The sequence below is a fragment of the Solea senegalensis genome, linkage group LG6 (genome assembly GCF_019176455.1).
Source record: "Solea senegalensis isolate Sse05_10M linkage group LG6, IFAPA_SoseM_1, whole genome shotgun sequence".
In the NCBI taxonomy this organism is placed as follows: domain Eukaryota; kingdom Metazoa; phylum Chordata; class Actinopteri; order Pleuronectiformes; family Soleidae; genus Solea; species Solea senegalensis.
In genome coordinates, this window is record NC_058026.1 from 7,618,855 (window position 1) to 7,635,891 (window position 17,037).

Here is a 17,037-nt window from a genome sequence, read left to right on the forward strand (position 1 = left end):
TCCATTTTTTGCACAATTTTTATTTGGTAAAAAAACCCTAAGAGGTATACAAAAATAGTGAATCTAATGTGGACTGTAAATGAATTATACGCACAGTGTTTAGCTTATATGGATATGTTCATTTGTGTCCAACATCTGGTCACAACTCGGACAAAAACTTGAATCAATGTTCACTTGTTTTTACTCCTCCTTCTTTGTGCAGCGGGGGAAACAGGTGTGGGCTCCTTTATTGTCCTCTCACCTTTGACTGCATTTTCCTGCTCAGGTTCAGTTTTTGCTTTAAAGGGAGATATTGTGCGTGGAGAGCGTGGGGTTCTGGCTTTAGGCCTCTTGGTAGGAGAGTTCTTGAATGCAGAAGGACAGCTGTGCTGGTTCAGACACACTGAGCAGAGAGGGTTGACTGGTAGACAAACCTGCTGTCCAAAACCCACCAGCAGCCAGTTAATCTCACTCCACAGCTCCCTAAACAAAACAGAGTGTGTGAGGGTCAGCTCAAGGACACTTTTAATCACTGATTTGTTTTAACCATTCAGTTGAAGGGCAACCAACCCCTGCCAAAGCCACTAATTTGGTGTGTGTTTCTAAGATTTTGATCTTTAAAAATGTGTTGGCCATTAATAACTCGTACAGCTGACACAATTAATCAATTATTAATGGATTACTAAATTAATCAACACCAATTTAATAATCGATTAATTGGTTTGAAGATGTTTTCATGATTAAAACAAGATTTCCGATAGTTTAAGCTTCTTAAATTTGAATATTTTCTTAATTTCTTTGCTCTGGATAACAAAGAAATCATTAAAAGTCAATAATTTTGGTTTGTGGACAAAACAAGACATTTGGGAACATCATCATTTCCAGGTTTGACAAACACCAATCAACATTTTTAAAGGTTTTCTGACATTTTAAGGACCAAATGATTAATCAGGAAAATAATTGTTAGTTGCAGCTCTAGTAACTAGTCATGCTGTTACCGGGGCAACCACTCCTCCAGGGCCTTGCGTGTTTCCTCCGGGTTCTTGGTCGTCTTCCTGAGCCAGCCCAGCCTATTGGAGATTCGGTGCACATGTGTGTCCACACCTATACAAATAGAGCATTTATAAAAATATACGATTAATGAAACACTGCTACATAGACATGAATATAGCACTACTTTAGCACAAAGTGATGATTATTGACTGAAGAAGTTCAGTCATCAGCTACATTATATATGTATTTTATTCTATTTGAATCACAGGTGGCTGTGTTTGTATTGGGAAGTGGTTTCAACAGTGAGTCCTTACCTATTCCAGACACCTGGTCCCAGGCGATGTCCATGGCCAGGTGAGCCATCTTTGGTCCAATTCCCGGCAGACGCACCAGCCCCTCCACGCTGTTTGGGATGTCTCCTCCAAAATCCTTCTGCAGCATTGCTGACGTCAGCTTCATATACTTGACTTTACTCTGAAGAAGATTCGGTTGGGGAAAAAAAGGAATTAACCCTGGTACTCTGCATAACTAAATATAAGTGTGGTAGTGAGATACCAAAACACACGTTTAAAGAGAACTGTTGGAATATGGACCTAGAGTCATCTGCAGGCTCACCTGAGGTAAGTCTTGAGAAACTAACGACAGAAGTTACACACTGGAGTTTTCATGTGAAGTGATACAAGTATGCAGAGTTACAGTATTTTGTGTTACCCTCCAGAAGCCGACGGGGTAGATAAGTTTTCCCAGAGTGTCATCATCGGTGTGGAGTATATTTTCCACAGTGCAGCCGTGTGCTCGCAGCCTCTGCATAGCTGATGCTGTCACCTGGTCCTTGGTCTGACTGGACAGCATGAGAGACACCAACACCTGAAACCGTCTCACCTGTGCAGACAAAACCAATGACAGAGATATCAGTTTGACTTATGTTGATATGTTGATATGTTGAGATCTAAACATCACCTACATGTGCGGGGGCTTCAGCGTCGTAGCATTTCTCTGCTCCCATGTTATCTACGGGTGCATTGCGCCCGCTCCTCATCTCACGGATGAACCCTAATTGTTTTTTCCAGTCGTGAGGTTCCCATTGTTCTGTTTTCACCGGTGTAACGCCATCAGCCTTGTCATATTCCACCTTCAGCTGTCTCCTCCTACGACTGTGTGAAGACAGCGGTAGAGCGTCTGTTTCTGTTTTGGGCTGCACTCTGGCCTGATGGAGGAGTTCTTGGCTCCCGTCTGAATCAGTACAGAGAAGAGACGGTGAGATGTACATGATCTTAAGTGAGTAAACATTATTATCTGGTTTAAAAACTAAGCATAAAGATGACAAAAACAACTTGTGCACACTTCGCCCAACATTTTGTACATTCCTATTCTGCTATAGCAGCCTACAATTGTCTAGAAATGCTCCGTACAACAACGGCTTCAATACCACTGCTGTTGTAACACATGATCTGGATCACAGCTGCAGTTCTTGGTCATTCCAAGGGCGCAGATGGAGCTCAGGTGCAGGATTCAGCACAGGCCAGTCGGCTATCAAAAAACTGGGAAAGTTGTTTTTTCATGTACCTCAGTCACCATGAAAACTCAACCTGAAACCCAGGCTACACTGAGCTTAATATAAGCGAAAAGGTAGAAACTAAATATTGATAAATACATGAGAAAGGTTATTAAAAAATAAACTTTTTAAGGAAAAATAAGTGAAAGTGTGTAAAATTCACCATTTAAGAGCACTTGGGAAATACTTTTAAAACAATGACATTTTCATATGGGGGCTAATAATTTCGTCCTCAGGACATGCAGGAGTAACCAAACTATGAATTGCATTATCCAGGTCTGTTAGCACTTTGTTTCAGCTGTTGTTGTTTTTTATAAAGTGCTTTATAAATAAAGTTGGATTGGATTGGATTTACGTGACATTACAAAACAACAGAATTACTGCCTTAGTCCGACGAAACATACATACACTTTTAACATACATGTAAACACACTCAGTGTCAGATTTCACTAGAGGACCACGCCCCATCACACTGCTCTGCACTCCCCTCCCTCCCTCCCTCCTTCCTCCTCTCTTTTCAAAATAAGGATTTACAATTTAATTTGAAATAATCTATAATCTAAAACCATGAAGCGCAGCCCCAAACTGAGCAGGATATGGACAAGTAAGGGACCGTGTAAGCACAACTCAGCTGGAAATGATTTTGCAACTCCACAGTTTTAATAAATCAAATGACCATTTGTCAGACACACCAAACAGTGTGCACCATGTGCTCAGTGAATGCACCTGTCCAGGGAAAGGTGATGATATTAAGAAAATTGTGGAAGCTGAATTGCCCTAAGGGGATAAACCCTCATATGGAGGATAAAATGTAGAAGATAAATGAATTAATGCTTGCATTCTGTACAAGTCTGTAGCGTCCTGTTATCTAATCCGACATCTGGTGGTAGTGGTGTCCTAGTAATATAGTGGTGTGATAGTAATATGCTTTATGTGTTCAGTGTCTATGTGTGTGTGTGTGTGCTGCTGTACGCAACATTACCCGCTGATAAGGGGGCCGAGGAGGGTCCTTGCTCGGAGATCTTCGCCTCCTCCACCTCCACCTTCACTGCCACGGTGGAGTTTGGGTCCACGGTCCTCAGACTGCTGGCGAGTTTGAAGCCCAGAGAGGCCGCGTCTCTCGCTGTACGGCCGGCGGTTCGATTTCCACTCCGAGTAACAACGGAGCTGCTCCGTGAAAAGTAAGGAGACGTCATTATGAGACGACACACTGCATAACAGACACTCGTGCTGCTGCTGTAGACCTGAGGCATTCACGTGAAACTGAAGTTGGCTTCTCGTTCGTCGTCCCTGGTCAAGAAGGAAGCAGAGGAGTTGAAATAAGTTAATATTAACTAATAATATGTAATTTAATATTTCTGAGTTGCCAAGATTTCTGAGTTGCCAAGAATAAGGTATGTAATAATGGTGTAAGCGAATACTATATTAAGATAAGCAAACAGTAAGTAGCAGGGTGGGAAAAGACAACAAATACTTGCAACTTCTTTTAATATTTAAACAAACATGGACAAACTAGCCAGAGTGTGTTTTGCATTTCAAAACATTTCGCTTGTTACGTAAAAGATTGAACATCATTTAATGAATGGTGTGATTTGTTTTATGAAGTGTGACCCAGTCAGTCACACAGTTGTGGTCCACTAGCCCCACTCACAGGCAGCATGGTCAAGGTGCAGCTTCTCATTAATAAGAAACCAGCTTCACCATCGTTAGCTCGTTTAGTTAGCTGCTGGCTAACTTTACAGTTGAGTAGCGTTTCAGGGAATTTACTAATGCATACGTTTTATTTGACTCTGACATAGTCTAACTGGAATGTGGGAGAAGCCAACAGGATCATGCTATCGTATAGGCATTACGTTTATAAAATTGTTACAGCACATGAAAGCGCGACCAAAGAAGTTTAGCATAGTTCACGAACCAGCTCGCTTACAACTACATTACCCATGAGCGACCGCGACAAACGTGTTTTTGTCGGAAGTGCTCCTGTTACGTCATTTCTGTAACATCCGGTTGAGGAGTGGAGGACTGAGCTTGGACCAGAACGAGCCTCCAGCTGCAGACAGTCATAGATCTGCTCAGTTTGGTGCGAGTGGACGAAGCGCTGACTCAATGAAAGCAAGAGCGGCTCAACTTTAGCGAGGTGAGGTGAGAGGGTATGAGGTGGGAGGGTAGGTTGAGACGGCGGCGGCGGCGTTGTTGATTTATAGACTAACAGATATTGAATATCAAAGAAAGCTAGTCTGTGACAGTCAATGTAAAAAAAAGCGTCGTTAGCGTTTCAGTAACGCCATTGTGTATTTATACTGGTTATAGAATATGTCATTTTGTTGTCGTGGTGCGTTCACGGTTATGATTGGCTGTAGGAGGCTACCTTGAACTGCTGTGGTTGTTGTTGTTGAACTTAAACAGAACAGCCGTTGTCTGCCTGCTCATCTCCCTCCTCTCTGTCTCTGTCAAGTCCACATGACAGCAGATTCTTCAAACCTGCCCCCTCCCTCTTCTACTACCTCATCTTCCTCTTCTTCCTCCTCACCCCACTCCGTGTTTACACAGTCAGACTGAGACTCCAAACTACACTCTTGCATTGTAATTTAGGGAATCCACTACATATGTTGAGGGGAAGTTATAACCTTTTCTACTTTAGAGTCCGCAGTCTTGAAAACTGTCTTTGCCTCCACATAGAACCAAGACTTTAATTTAAAATCTAAACAAAGACAATGTAGAGAGGAAGACCGTATAACAATTGTAGAGATTATTGTGGATTGTGGGAGACCTAAATGCCCTCTTGAGGGGAGCAGTTCAAAATTGCTGCATCTACAGTTTTCTTATGATTTGCATGACCAAGTGATCAAAGCATTTGCTGAGAGCATAGTTTTAGCCATCAAATCCAGCAAGTGCTACAAAGAAGTACATCACCTTTTTTGAGGGCAGGTGAGGAAGCACATCCACAGCCCATAACAAAATTTGGCCCATTGCACACAGCCCCTGACTTGCAGCTGCTGATGGATTTCAGCAAGTAGCCTAAGTTTCTGGCTCTGGCCAGACATGATCATCATATCTTAGTCAAGAAAACAACACTGGTCATTCTATAACTCACTGTGCCCTGGGAAGAGTGTGTTGAGGAAGAGTGAACGTGCAAAGTACCAGGTGCTGGTGCAGATGTGTTAGTGCAGAGGACAGTGGAAGACCCAATGTGAACCAAAATGGTTGGCTGTAGAGGCGTTGTAGAAAGTCATTCTTCGTGGCATTGTGAGGGAGCTGCCAAAAAGGGGGCAATGGGATCCACAAGTGAAGCCACAGAGAAAGCTACCAGATGGCTTTGGACTAGCGCTGATCTGCTGTTGCTGCAGCCTGGGATGCAAGTAGGGGCTTGATCAACCCCGACTGGGTCGCCTGGGTGTTGGTGTGTAATGTTGCGACCATAAACACCCAATAACCTCCATCGCTGATGATGTGTCCCATTCAGCACATTGTCATGAAACTGTAGTTGCATTTTGATGCAGCATTTCTTCATTTTGTAAGCACTGATATGACTCAGAATGCACTCAGCTGTTTTATGCATTTGAGTTCAGTGACATACAACTCGGGCTAGGCAATAATTATATGTATCTTTCAGTATTTTTTCAATTAACAAAGATTCAGTATATACCAATGCAAAGTTTATGCACTGTGCAAACACACTTTAGGACACAACACATAACTGCCATTACGTTTTGCCTCCGATGTGTGAAATGTTTTTTTCTTCTCCATTGAAGTTTTTTCAAGTTTCATTCAGGAGCTAAACTTTAGTAGATACTTATTGGTATTGCCCGATTTGTCACTTTTATTGTGATAACTATTTTGGCCATATTTCATACAACCCAATATGCAGAATACTTTCAAAACTGATTTGTAATGGTGATGCTAAAATTTCTAAATGTAGTACTGTCATGTAAAATGACATGCTTCCCATCCCGTTTCTGGCTGTCAGGCTACTTGAAGATCTGTTTTAGAAAAATGTTGATTTACCACCTTGCCCTGAGGCTTTATTGTGAATTAAATAATACGTTTTTAAACATGTTATTGTTTCCTTTGGCAGCTGTCAGTCCCACACTCATCAGCGATCCAGCCCAGGACATGAATAAGCAGCCGAGTAAGGAGAGCCTTAAGGATAAGGTCAAGGGGATTTTTGGGCTAGGAACAACTCGCCCCCCCAGCAAACAATCAGATGCAAAATCATCAGAATTCATAATCACAATTGAAATCATAAAGGTCTGCTCATTCACACGCACTCTCACTCAACATGGTGTTGAATCTGTCAGGTTTTGCGTGACCTTACTCTGCTCCTCTGTGACTTTCAGGAACTACAGCCAGACTGTGGTCTTAGTAACAGAGTTCGTATGATGAATCATGTCTGCGACCTTGCCAAAACAAAAAAATTTGAGGAGGTGAGTCTGCCCTGGGGCTTCATATTGTGATGCAGGAGAATGTGCAGTCATCTGAGTTTGTTTAACTGTGCAAATATATACACATATAGGTAATATGTGTGTGTGTGTGTGTGTGTGTGTGTGTGTTTTCAGAATGCAGTGGAGGCGGTATGGAAATCTGTGGTGGACATGCTGACTCCAGAGCAGCCACTTGAGGCCAGACATGCTGTCCTGCAGCTACTGAGGGCCATTATACAGGGACAGGTATACTATATTGACATAAACTCAAGTCCAAGATGCAAACAATGGTCTTGTTATTTCTGAACAACATATTAACTGTTTATGTATAGGGTGAGCGCCTCGGCCCACTGAGAGCCTACTTTTTCAAGGTGATCAGAGACTACCAACCCAGCAATGAAGACCTATCTGATAGACTGGAGGTTTTTAAAGCTTTAACAGAAAATGGAAAAGACATCACCTATCTGGAGGAAGACATAGGTAAAACTAAGTGAACCACACACATTTGTCACCTGGTTCACCAACCTTATCGTTTTACAATGTTATAACAGCATATAATCAGCAGTGCAAAGTTATATTTCACTGTCAAATGCAGAACAAGCATGCAAACAGACTTTAATCTGATGTTCAAACTGATGTTTTCATACTGTTGTGATGAATAACTGTTATGTTGTTTATAGATGATCTATAACTTTTTAAGCTTGTTTTCTGAAGATCCAGTGTGTAGGATTTAATTGCATCTTGTTATGAAGTTGCATCAAATTAATGCACCTCACCCTTAACTTCTGTGTGTGTTGGAGAACCTACGGTGGCCTGTAGGTAATAAAAACATGTGTAAAATTGGGCAGCACAACATGGTGGACTAAGAGGATTAAAAATTTAAAAGGCTACCTTTTAATATTTTTTTTGCAATTATAGTTGTAACTTGTGAAGGTGTCAATGGTCTTTTTAAACACCTGATTTACTGGTATGCTGTTGTTCTTTGCATTCCCAGCACGCTTTGTCCTCCTGTGGATGGACATAGGCCTCACGTCTGACTTTCTCCATGTTCTTGTAAATCTGGTGAAGTTCAACAGCTGCTACCTGGACCAAAATGTCTCGATCATGGTCCAGTAAGTATGACTGAGTGATATCCAATTTTGTTTCCTTTTCTTATTGAACTGTTGTAACAGTTTTTTTGTCTTTCCTGTTCTGTTGCCTTTTTAGGAAAATTTGTCTTCTGTGCAATAGAACAACATCTTCAACAGATATTGAGGTAAGTATTTGTTTTTACTTGGCTTTTCGTTTGCCTTTAAGACTACACTCTGCCCTGTTAGAACTCTGCAGATTTAGCCAAGTGTGCTAATCACTGATCCAGAGCCATCATAAATAAAGCAAACCTAAATCATCAGGTAAATGTGAAAAAGGACCTTTTCATACTCAGGATAAATGTCGCCACAGCAGACTGTCCTTTAAGAAACCTGTGTTTTTCTGACTTTCCAGTAGAGTGTTAAACTGTGAGGCTTTATTATCAACATGCTTATATTTCCTGTCGTCTCCAGGTTTTGAAACACCACAAATACCGTTAAACATATCCACTTCTATGCCTTTATATTTAACCAGGTTGCACTACAAGTCCTGGATGCAGTGGTGTGCTACAACTGCCTGCCCTCAGACTCTCTCACCGTCTTCATAATCACACTGTGTCGTACTGTCAATGTCAAGGAGTTTTGTGAATCTTGCTGGAAGGTGAGCGGAGAACACATACTTACACAGGCATGCAAACAATGACAAATGTATAGATAGATAAATAACTAAAACAATTCTTAATAAATACAGAGATAAATGAATAAATAAAACAATGAATGAATAATATCAGTACAATTATTGTATTTATTAATTAATTAATTCATTCATTTCTGTATTTTATTATTTGAGTTATTGAAAATTATTCATTCATCGTTTTTATTTGTATTTGTTCATTTTTATGCACTTTAAATTATTTTTGCAAACACACTATAAGACTCTAGTTTAATGGAACATCATTCACAATCCTGATCTTCCTCCCCTCTGTTCTTTCTGCCTCTCCAGCTGATGAGGAAGGTGTTGGGGACTCACCTTGGCCACAGTGCTATTTACACCATGTGCCGCATTATGGAGGAAAGGTATCGCTTTGGCTCATGTCATGTATCTGTGCACATTAAGCATATATGAACATTTATTACATTGCTGTGGGGAGTGCATGTGGTTCTCCTGGTCCTCATTAACTACCTGCAATTTTCACCAGGGTGTACATGGAGGATGCACCATTGTTAAGAGGAGCAGTATTTTTTGTTGGAATGGCACTGTGGGGCGCACACAGACTTCCAGCCCTCAAAAACACACCCACATTGGTCCTGCCATCTTTCTACAAGGTAGAAACACGCCTTCTACAAACACACATGCACAAAAATGGCAAATTACGTTGCCTAACTACTTAATGCGTAGTTGGTAGGAAGTCACAGAAAACCTTTTTGTTTAGTCCAAATCTAAATATAGTCCGTTTACTGTCATTTGAATAATCATTTTGTCTTGAGAAAACGTAACCATTTTAACTCTCATAATGTCAGTAAAAACATAAGGTAACACTTTATATTGGGAACACATATTCACCATGAACTACGTGCTTACTAACGTATATATGTAGCATACTAGCCCTTTATTAGTTATTATTAACACCTTATTCTACCTCTATTACGACATGAATTAAGATTTTTTCTAAATAAGGTGTTAATACGTGCTTAATATTTACTAATAAAGGGCTAGTATGCTACGCTTGTTAGTAAGAACCTAGTTAATGCTATATATGTGATCCCTGATATAAAGTGTTACCAAACATAAATATGGAAATAGAAAAGTACAAAAATGTAATCTATGTTTTCTGTCAACAGTATTCAGTGGGACAGTGGGAACATTTGTCATCCTAGTTGATGACACTTGACTATATAGAGGACAGTGTGAAATTGTAAATTTTGTGTGATATCATGAAGCTAAAAATCTGTTGTGGTGACTGTTTGTGTCTGACATCTGACACAGGCCATGTCATGTGCCAATGAGGTGGTGTCCTATGAAATCGTCCTCTCCATCACCAGGCTGATCAAGAAGTATGGGAAGGAGCTGCAGGTGGTCACCTGGGACATCCTGCTGGGCATCATAGAGCGACTGCTGCAGCAGATCCAGGTTCACACACAGACAGTCCTGTGCAAAAGTATCAAGGCGCCACCAGCTTTGCTGTTTTTATGTCTGTCAGATTCTGTGATAATTGTTGGCATTTGGAGTAAAGTAATGCTCAAGCTTTCTTGAAAAAACCTGGCACAGTAGACCTCTTTCACAGCAGATAGTTTTCTACATGAAATAGTTGGACAAACACAGGTTTTTCACCAATAACATTTGCACTCCAGTTTTAAGAGTGCTAGGGTTGTGGTGTTGTTTGAATCTAAGGGTAGGTCAAACTAAATACATGCAGATTTAACCTGTAGGAAGCTGTTTTTATTTTCAAATCTAATGGTGGCCTAAGAGTTTTGCACACTACTGGTCACATAAACACACAATCACACGGTACAATTACAGTTCTAACATGCTCAAGTGGCCTTTCTCATCTATTTTGTCAGACAATAGGCAGTGCAGAGTTAAAGGCCATCGTCTACGAGCTGCTGACCACAGTGGAGGAGCTATACGAGCAGAATGGTTACCACGGCTCCACAGAGAAGTTCTTCAGTCTGGTGGAGAAATGTGCTGACAAAAGACCCGTTAGTCTCTCTCTCTGTACCATCCTGTCTTGTCTTGTTTAATCCTCTTACCTACTGTGGCATCCTTTTGTAATCATGGTATTCTTCATTTGATAGGATGCATCAGTGCTGACCCTCATCTCCTACAGGGCCCAGTCCATCCAGCCAGCCAAGGATGGCTGGATTCAGAGCCTTCACCGTCTCATGGAAAAGTTTTTCAGGTCAGACAGACAGAAGGGCTGACTGACTGATGATTTTTTTTATGATCTGATCTGATCACTGTCTTGTCACATCCCTGCTGTCTATTCATCTGTTTCTTTTATCCCGCTGTCTCTCTGAAAGGAACGAGATTCGTAGTGTGATAAGAATCAAGGTGCTTCACATCCTGTCCTTTGTTCTCAGCACCAACCGGCAGCTATACGAGGTCTGTACACCTACACACAGTTGTTCACATACTGTATATTTTTGCCCTGTGTCATATGTATTCATATTGTGGAGATGCAGGTTTATTGTTATTGTATGCCCTGTGTTACTCTTTTGCTGTTGTGTGGTTTATGACTCTTTCCTCAGATGACTGGATCTACGTAAACATCACTTTTGTTGTTGATTTTATTAACGCTTTCCAGGATGAGTTGATTGAAATGGTGGTGATCCCACAGCTAAGTGGGATAGCTGAAGACCGTGACCTGGCTGTTAGAAAACAGGCCACCCAGCTGCTGGTGGACCTCGCTGAGGGCTGCAACACACACCACTTCACCAGTCTACTGGACATTATAGAGCGGGTGCACAGTCTGACTTTTACCTGCCAGTTTTCCACATTTTAGCAGAGACGAGACGCAACATCCCAGTGTTTGTTACTTTCTTTCCAGGTGGCCAGTCGCTCTTTGGTGTGTTCAGGGCCCCTGGAGGTTACCGAAAGAGACCCCACAGCAGAGTCTCCTATGGAGGATGTTAGGACTGCTATACTGGGCTTGCTGGAAATCCTTCAGGTAGACACCACACTTGAAGTACTTAAGGGCTAGCTCTATCAAAGTGACAAGATTTTATTTATAATCCATTACTGGACACTTAGTGACAGAAGTGGAAATAGGAAAATAGGAGTGGGAATCGCTAGTGGCTAAAACGATACTTATGCCATGATATGATATTACTATGATAATAAAAACATGGTCACATGATATAGCTTTGGTCTTCATGGTTGCAGTGCTACAGGCTGCTTTTACACCAAACCTGAACCACTTGTAGGATTCGCATTCAAACACCCCAGGTTGTGCGTGTCCTCTGTAAAAGGAAATTAAAAATGTCTTCCTCTACAATTAAAGCCACACCTTCATAAAAAAGCAGCACAGATATACATTCAAAAAAAAAAAAAAATGGACCGATACTGATCAGAGTGATACAAGAGCTGGCAGGTAGAATTAATAAACGTGTCATATGTCATATGTGTGTGTGTGTATGTGTGTGTATGTGTATATATATATATATATATATATATATATATATATATATATATATATATATATATATATCAGTAAACTTGAAGTTATCTCATGGAGAAACGGCAAATTTGTCGGAAACATGAGTGTGTGGTATGAACCTTCTTTTTCTCTTCTGGCAGAGCAAACTTTACAGCCTACCAGCCAGTCATGCTGGTCGTGTTTATGAGTTGCTTATCAGCCACCTGCAGCTTCACTACAAGAACAAGTATTTATCAGTTATTGCATCCAGTATTAGACTACAGGTAGGAGCAATTTATTCTGTACACGTTTGTTGATCTCTTACTACAAATGGGGATGCATGTACCTTATTTCCCTTTTCACTTGCTCTCCTCCCTCAGGTGTTTGACTTCTTCTTGATGATGCGTGCAGACTCTCTTCACCGTCTCGGAGTCCCCAACAAAGATGGAGTCATAAGGTTCAGCCCTTACTGCCACTGTGACACAGGGTAAGGACGTGCATAAATGTACTGGAACCACAGCTCTTATCTGCAGGTATCTGATATAAAATCCCATTTCTGTGTGTTGTTGTGTTTTAGGGAGCCAGAAAAGCGAGTCAGTGAAAAGAAGCCAACAGGCTCAATATCTCCTCCTGCTGGGAGCCCAGCTCCCCCTGCTGCTCCTCCCCCTTCAACAACCTCTATTCGCTCAGCGTACCTGCCCTACGCACCTGCTTTCAGTGTCCTCCTGCAGTCCCTTAAGATGGTACACACACACACACACACACTCTGATTCCCCTGCTTTCTTAAAGTAATTCAACTTTGATTTTTTTCTTGCAGGAGACAGATTGGAAGGTGTTAAAGCTTGTTCTTGACAAGCTGCCATGGATGCTGCAGTACAAAGTGCTGCTGCTCACATCGCCATGCAACTTGGACCAACTCTGCTCTACACTCTGCTGCATGGTATTTGAAAATCGGAACACATCCATGCACACTTACATTCACAAGTGTGCATGGATGTGACGCACTGTTCTTCCCTTTCTCTGCGCGTGTAGGTGACAGACCGTCTGATCTCGGAGCGCTTGAGGAAAACTCCGGAAGGGTTTTCCCGCACTGACGTTCAGCTGGCGGTGGTTCCTGTCCTCACGGCGATCACCTCTTACCACAACTATCTGGAGCAGTCTCGACAGGTGAATAAAATAAGATGTGGTAAGGTTTGGATCAAGAACACCTTCATGGGTGGTTTCTTTGTGTCACACATAACCTAATTTTTCAGATTAAGTAGCAGTTCTACGCACACGCATGGAGTAGCAGAGAATCAGCTCATACAACTGAATTATGTGAGGTTAATTACCTTTCTCTTTTGAAGAGAGAGCTGGTTCAATGCCTTGAGACTGGCCTCATTTACCGCTGTGCCAAGCAGTGTGTAGTGGCTCTGACAATGTGCACTGTGGAGATGCCTGACATCATGATCAAGCTTCTGCCCGCTCTTATTGTCAAGCTCACCCACATCTCTGCCACTGTTGCCATGGCATCTCCTATGCTTGAGTTCCTCTCCAGTGAGTACTAAAAAGCTTTTCTCAAAACATATTCAGTTGTTGTTCGGTGAATGTTCAATCTCACGTCAGGTTTTCTCTCACAGATAGAAAACAAAATGTCTGGATTAACTTATCGTTCTTCCATTCTGTCTCATAGCGCTGGTGCGTCTGCCCCATCTCTATGCCAACTTTGTAGCTGAGCAGTATGTCAGTGTGTTTGCCATCTCCCTACCCTACACTAATCCCTCCAAGTAAGTTCCCGTACATAATGCACACTAATGCAGTTTTATTTTCACACAGATGTTCTCTGACCATTTTGTTTCTTTCCATCAGGTTCAATCAGTACATCGTGTCTCTGGCCCATCATGTGATCGCCATGTGGTTTATACGCTGCAGACTTCCCTTTCGCAAAGACTTTGTTCAGTACATCACAAAGGTGTGTCCTGTTTTGTACTTTTATGGACCTTTTTTTTCTTCCTGTAACTCGTGAGACAAATCTTTCAGTCTCACAGCTTCCACAATTCCTCATTGTCAACCACTGAAACACAGCATGCAGAAGTGAAAGAGAAGATGACGAATACAACACAACACAACACAATTTGGTTTGAAAGAAAAAGCATAACATGCAACTGCTAATCAATGTCATTAATGTACGTTTCACCTCGTCCAACAGAACATTTCACACTTGTGGAGCTTTTTGGTTTATATAAAGCAACCTTTCATAACTCTTTATTATTCAATCTTGTAAAGAAGGGACTCGGGGCATCATTTGTCTGATACCTTTTAGATCTGTACTACTCGGTTTCTTCTGTGCAGAATCTAAAGGGGCATTAAGCTTAGCATTAAGAAAACTGGAGCCTGATAGTGTTTACACGCTGAGAAGAACAGAAGAGAAACATTAATCAGAAGATCACACTCAAGGAAAAAGCCCCAGTACATTGAAAACTGTTTCATACAAGTTGCCTTTGGGCAGAGCCAGGCTATGCCGATGTCGCCCAGCTTTGTTTCATATTTAAAGGACACGTTAGAGTGGTATATAGAGCTTCTTGTCTGATTTTTTTGCAAGAATCTTATGAAGCCTCCATAACCTAATCTGTGTGATGTAACATTTTAAAAGTGCTGAGCCTCACACTGAAGTCTTTTGACATTCTTTTTAATGCAGCCCCAATCATTTGTGTCTTTCTGCAGGGCTTGCGTTCCAATGCCCTGTTGCCGTTCGATGACGGTCATGAGCAGAGTCCATTTCGCGCTCGAAGCACCAGCCTTAATGAAAGACCCAAGAGGTAAAGCATAAGTGCACACATTCACAAACACGTACGCTGCTGCGGAAGAGCCACGAAATGGACTGTGTGGCCCTTATTGTGTTTGAGGGTTGGGGTTGCCAAGGTAACAAGGGACTCAGCATGACTGGTACTGTGGTGTAATGGTTGCAGTGACTCCACCTTGGTTGCCATGGTGATCATTATTTTATTTATTTATTCATTTATTTATTTATTGTGTATGCTTTCCCATATTTTCAAACGTATTCTCATTCTGCCACGATTTGTCTTTATTTGAATGTTTATTCTCATATTTTTGACCTATGGGGGATGACAAAATAACACAAACACCTGTAAAATACAATTTTAACGAGGTAATAACTCTATTTTTCTGTTAATTCTTAATTATTTATTTATTGTATTATATTTTCCAGGTGTTTGTGTTACTGTGACCACCATTGATAGCCTATTAAAGTACATGTAGATGGTGAGCATGGGTAAAAAAAACTATCAGCTGCTCTTTCTCCCCCTGCCACATCTCGCCATGTATTTATTTTAAGAGCACAGTAAACACACGTTTGTGCACTTACACAATGAGAAACACACTTTTCCTCTTACTCAGATGTGGAAGGAAACTCTTCTCAGCAAAGTGTAAATCTCATCTGTACATGCTGTGAATGTCAGTCGGCTCTTTATCGTCTCTATCGCGTTCATGCGGTTTAGTAAAAGCATCTTTGCAGCAAATTTGATCGGTGCAGGTGATCACAGGGAGATGTCGGGGGGGTGGGCGGTAGCTGTTGTGTGACAGATTGTGTTTTTTAACACATTAATCACAGCCATCACAAGCGATGGCTATGATATGCAGTTATGTTGTTAACTGAAAACATGATGAGCTTTATCAACAATGACCTGGAAACAGTAAGGATGAGGATGGGTCACCACAAAGGGTTCTTAGAAGACTTCTTAGAAGACTGCTAAGCTAAGCTTGTTTGAGACCACAATGCACTGTGTGGTTGGGCTCCTTCCTAAAAACTATATGACACTGCTTTCCCATACGGCCTCTTATTTTCTCTCTCTCATTTTTGAGGTTTTAACAAAGCTTTTTATTAAATCTGCTTCTCCCCCCCCCTTCCATTGTTATGTTTTGGAAATATTAGCACAGCCTTAACATTTTCTTTCTCAAGTCTCATAATTGTTTGGGTCCCAAAAATTCTTGGTTTATTTAAAAAACAAACAAACAAATAAACAACCCAAAACATAAACTTATCCAACCCTTTCTGCTGTTTCAATCGAGCACACTCCCTGTTACAGCAGAATATCTACTAACATCAGTTTCTACTGATCCTCTGCATCAACCCACTTACAGTGTGTCATATTATGTCCAGTCACCCAGTGATCTCGCCATGTGCTACTCATTGGCTACTTTTGGGTTGGAGCTCAGCATGTCAGTCCTCAGCTTCTACATTTCACATTGGTCAAATGTCTTGTAATTGGACTGTAATGACCCGTGTAATAGAACAATCTGGTTATGGTGTTTTCCAAAGTCACTAAAACGATGATCCTGTCTAGCGTAGTGTTTAGTCCACACTTGCTGTGCTCCAACCCACAGGTTTAACCCAGCATTTCATGTTCAGTTGGATTTGTTTATTTTGTGTTTTTTGCTTTCATTATGTCAGGCCTGTGCTGAGTCCATTTTTACTATTTTTCCTGTACAAGTCCTTGGCTTCACTATGTACCAGCTGTGTGAAATAATGTTTATTTTGTTGCTCTCCCAAATTTCCTCTGTGTGTATTTTCATTTCTGAGTAGCAGAAGCCGTTTTTTCCTTCTGCTGTAGCTTGTCTGTTTGCCTTTTGTTTTATGTGTAGTTTTTTTTTTTTTTAAATCTTATTCCGCTCTCCTGTAACCTGATTCATAGTGTTCACTGCTGTTAATTTTCACCTTGTTTTGTTTTTCTTTCTTCATTTGACCCCCTCCTGCGATGGTTTTGGGGTGTGGTCATGTCATCCTGGATCCTTCCTATGTTGCTCCTGCTTCCTCCCCTCTCCTGTGTCCTCTGACCTTTGTGGTCCTGTCACCCACTCCCTCCCCCCTGCGTGGTGTTTTGTGACCT

General features: G+C 41.4%; 2 protein-coding genes across 5 annotated transcripts in view; one reads left to right on the top strand and one right to left on the bottom strand.

Moving 5' to 3' along the window:
- On the bottom strand, positions 1–3,800 carry nthl1 (nth-like DNA glycosylase 1). Its single transcript, XM_044027897.1, has 6 exons — positions 3,510–3,800; positions 1,937–2,205; positions 1,684–1,854; positions 1,287–1,446; positions 978–1,083; positions 1–462 (listed from the first exon to the last, which is right to left on the bottom strand). Exons 1-6 carry the CDS (start codon positions 3,778–3,780, stop codon positions 171–173), a joined length of 1,269 nt encoding a protein of 422 aa, XP_043883832.1. The 5' UTR covers positions 3,781–3,800; the 3' UTR covers positions 1–170.
- Positions 3,644–17,037, top strand: part of tsc2 (TSC complex subunit 2) — a 24,521-nt gene continuing 11,127 nt past the window's right edge. For 3 of the 4 annotated variants that reach the window (XM_044027893.1, XM_044027895.1, XM_044027896.1), the window contains exons 1-25: positions 4,511–4,664; positions 6,603–6,775; positions 6,865–6,951; positions 7,084–7,194; positions 7,281–7,428; positions 7,943–8,060; positions 8,155–8,203; positions 8,551–8,676; positions 9,019–9,092; positions 9,215–9,341; positions 10,003–10,146; positions 10,578–10,715; positions 10,812–10,915; positions 11,037–11,118; positions 11,321–11,476; positions 11,564–11,683; positions 12,313–12,435; positions 12,532–12,638; positions 12,729–12,894; positions 12,969–13,091; positions 13,184–13,318; positions 13,498–13,687; positions 13,824–13,917; positions 14,000–14,102; positions 14,855–14,949. In XM_044027893.1, coding sequence (XP_043883828.1) covers positions 6,641–6,775; positions 6,865–6,951; positions 7,084–7,194; positions 7,281–7,428; positions 7,943–8,060; positions 8,155–8,203; positions 8,551–8,676; positions 9,019–9,092; positions 9,215–9,341; positions 10,003–10,146; positions 10,578–10,715; positions 10,812–10,915; positions 11,037–11,118; positions 11,321–11,476; positions 11,564–11,683; positions 12,313–12,435; positions 12,532–12,638; positions 12,729–12,894; positions 12,969–13,091; positions 13,184–13,318; positions 13,498–13,687; positions 13,824–13,917; positions 14,000–14,102; positions 14,855–14,949 — 2,855 coding nt within the window. In that variant the 5' untranslated portion in view covers positions 4,511–4,664; positions 6,603–6,640. Of the gene's footprint in view, positions 3,709–4,510; positions 4,665–6,602; positions 6,776–6,864; positions 6,952–7,083; positions 7,195–7,280; positions 7,429–7,942; positions 8,061–8,154; positions 8,204–8,550; positions 8,677–9,018; positions 9,093–9,214; positions 9,342–10,002; positions 10,147–10,577; positions 10,716–10,811; positions 10,916–11,036; positions 11,119–11,320; positions 11,477–11,563; positions 11,684–12,312; positions 12,436–12,531; positions 12,639–12,728; positions 12,895–12,968; positions 13,092–13,183; positions 13,319–13,497; positions 13,688–13,823; positions 13,918–13,999; positions 14,103–14,854; positions 14,950–17,037 lie in introns of those variants that run through there. The other variant, XM_044027894.1, reaches the window with a different exon arrangement.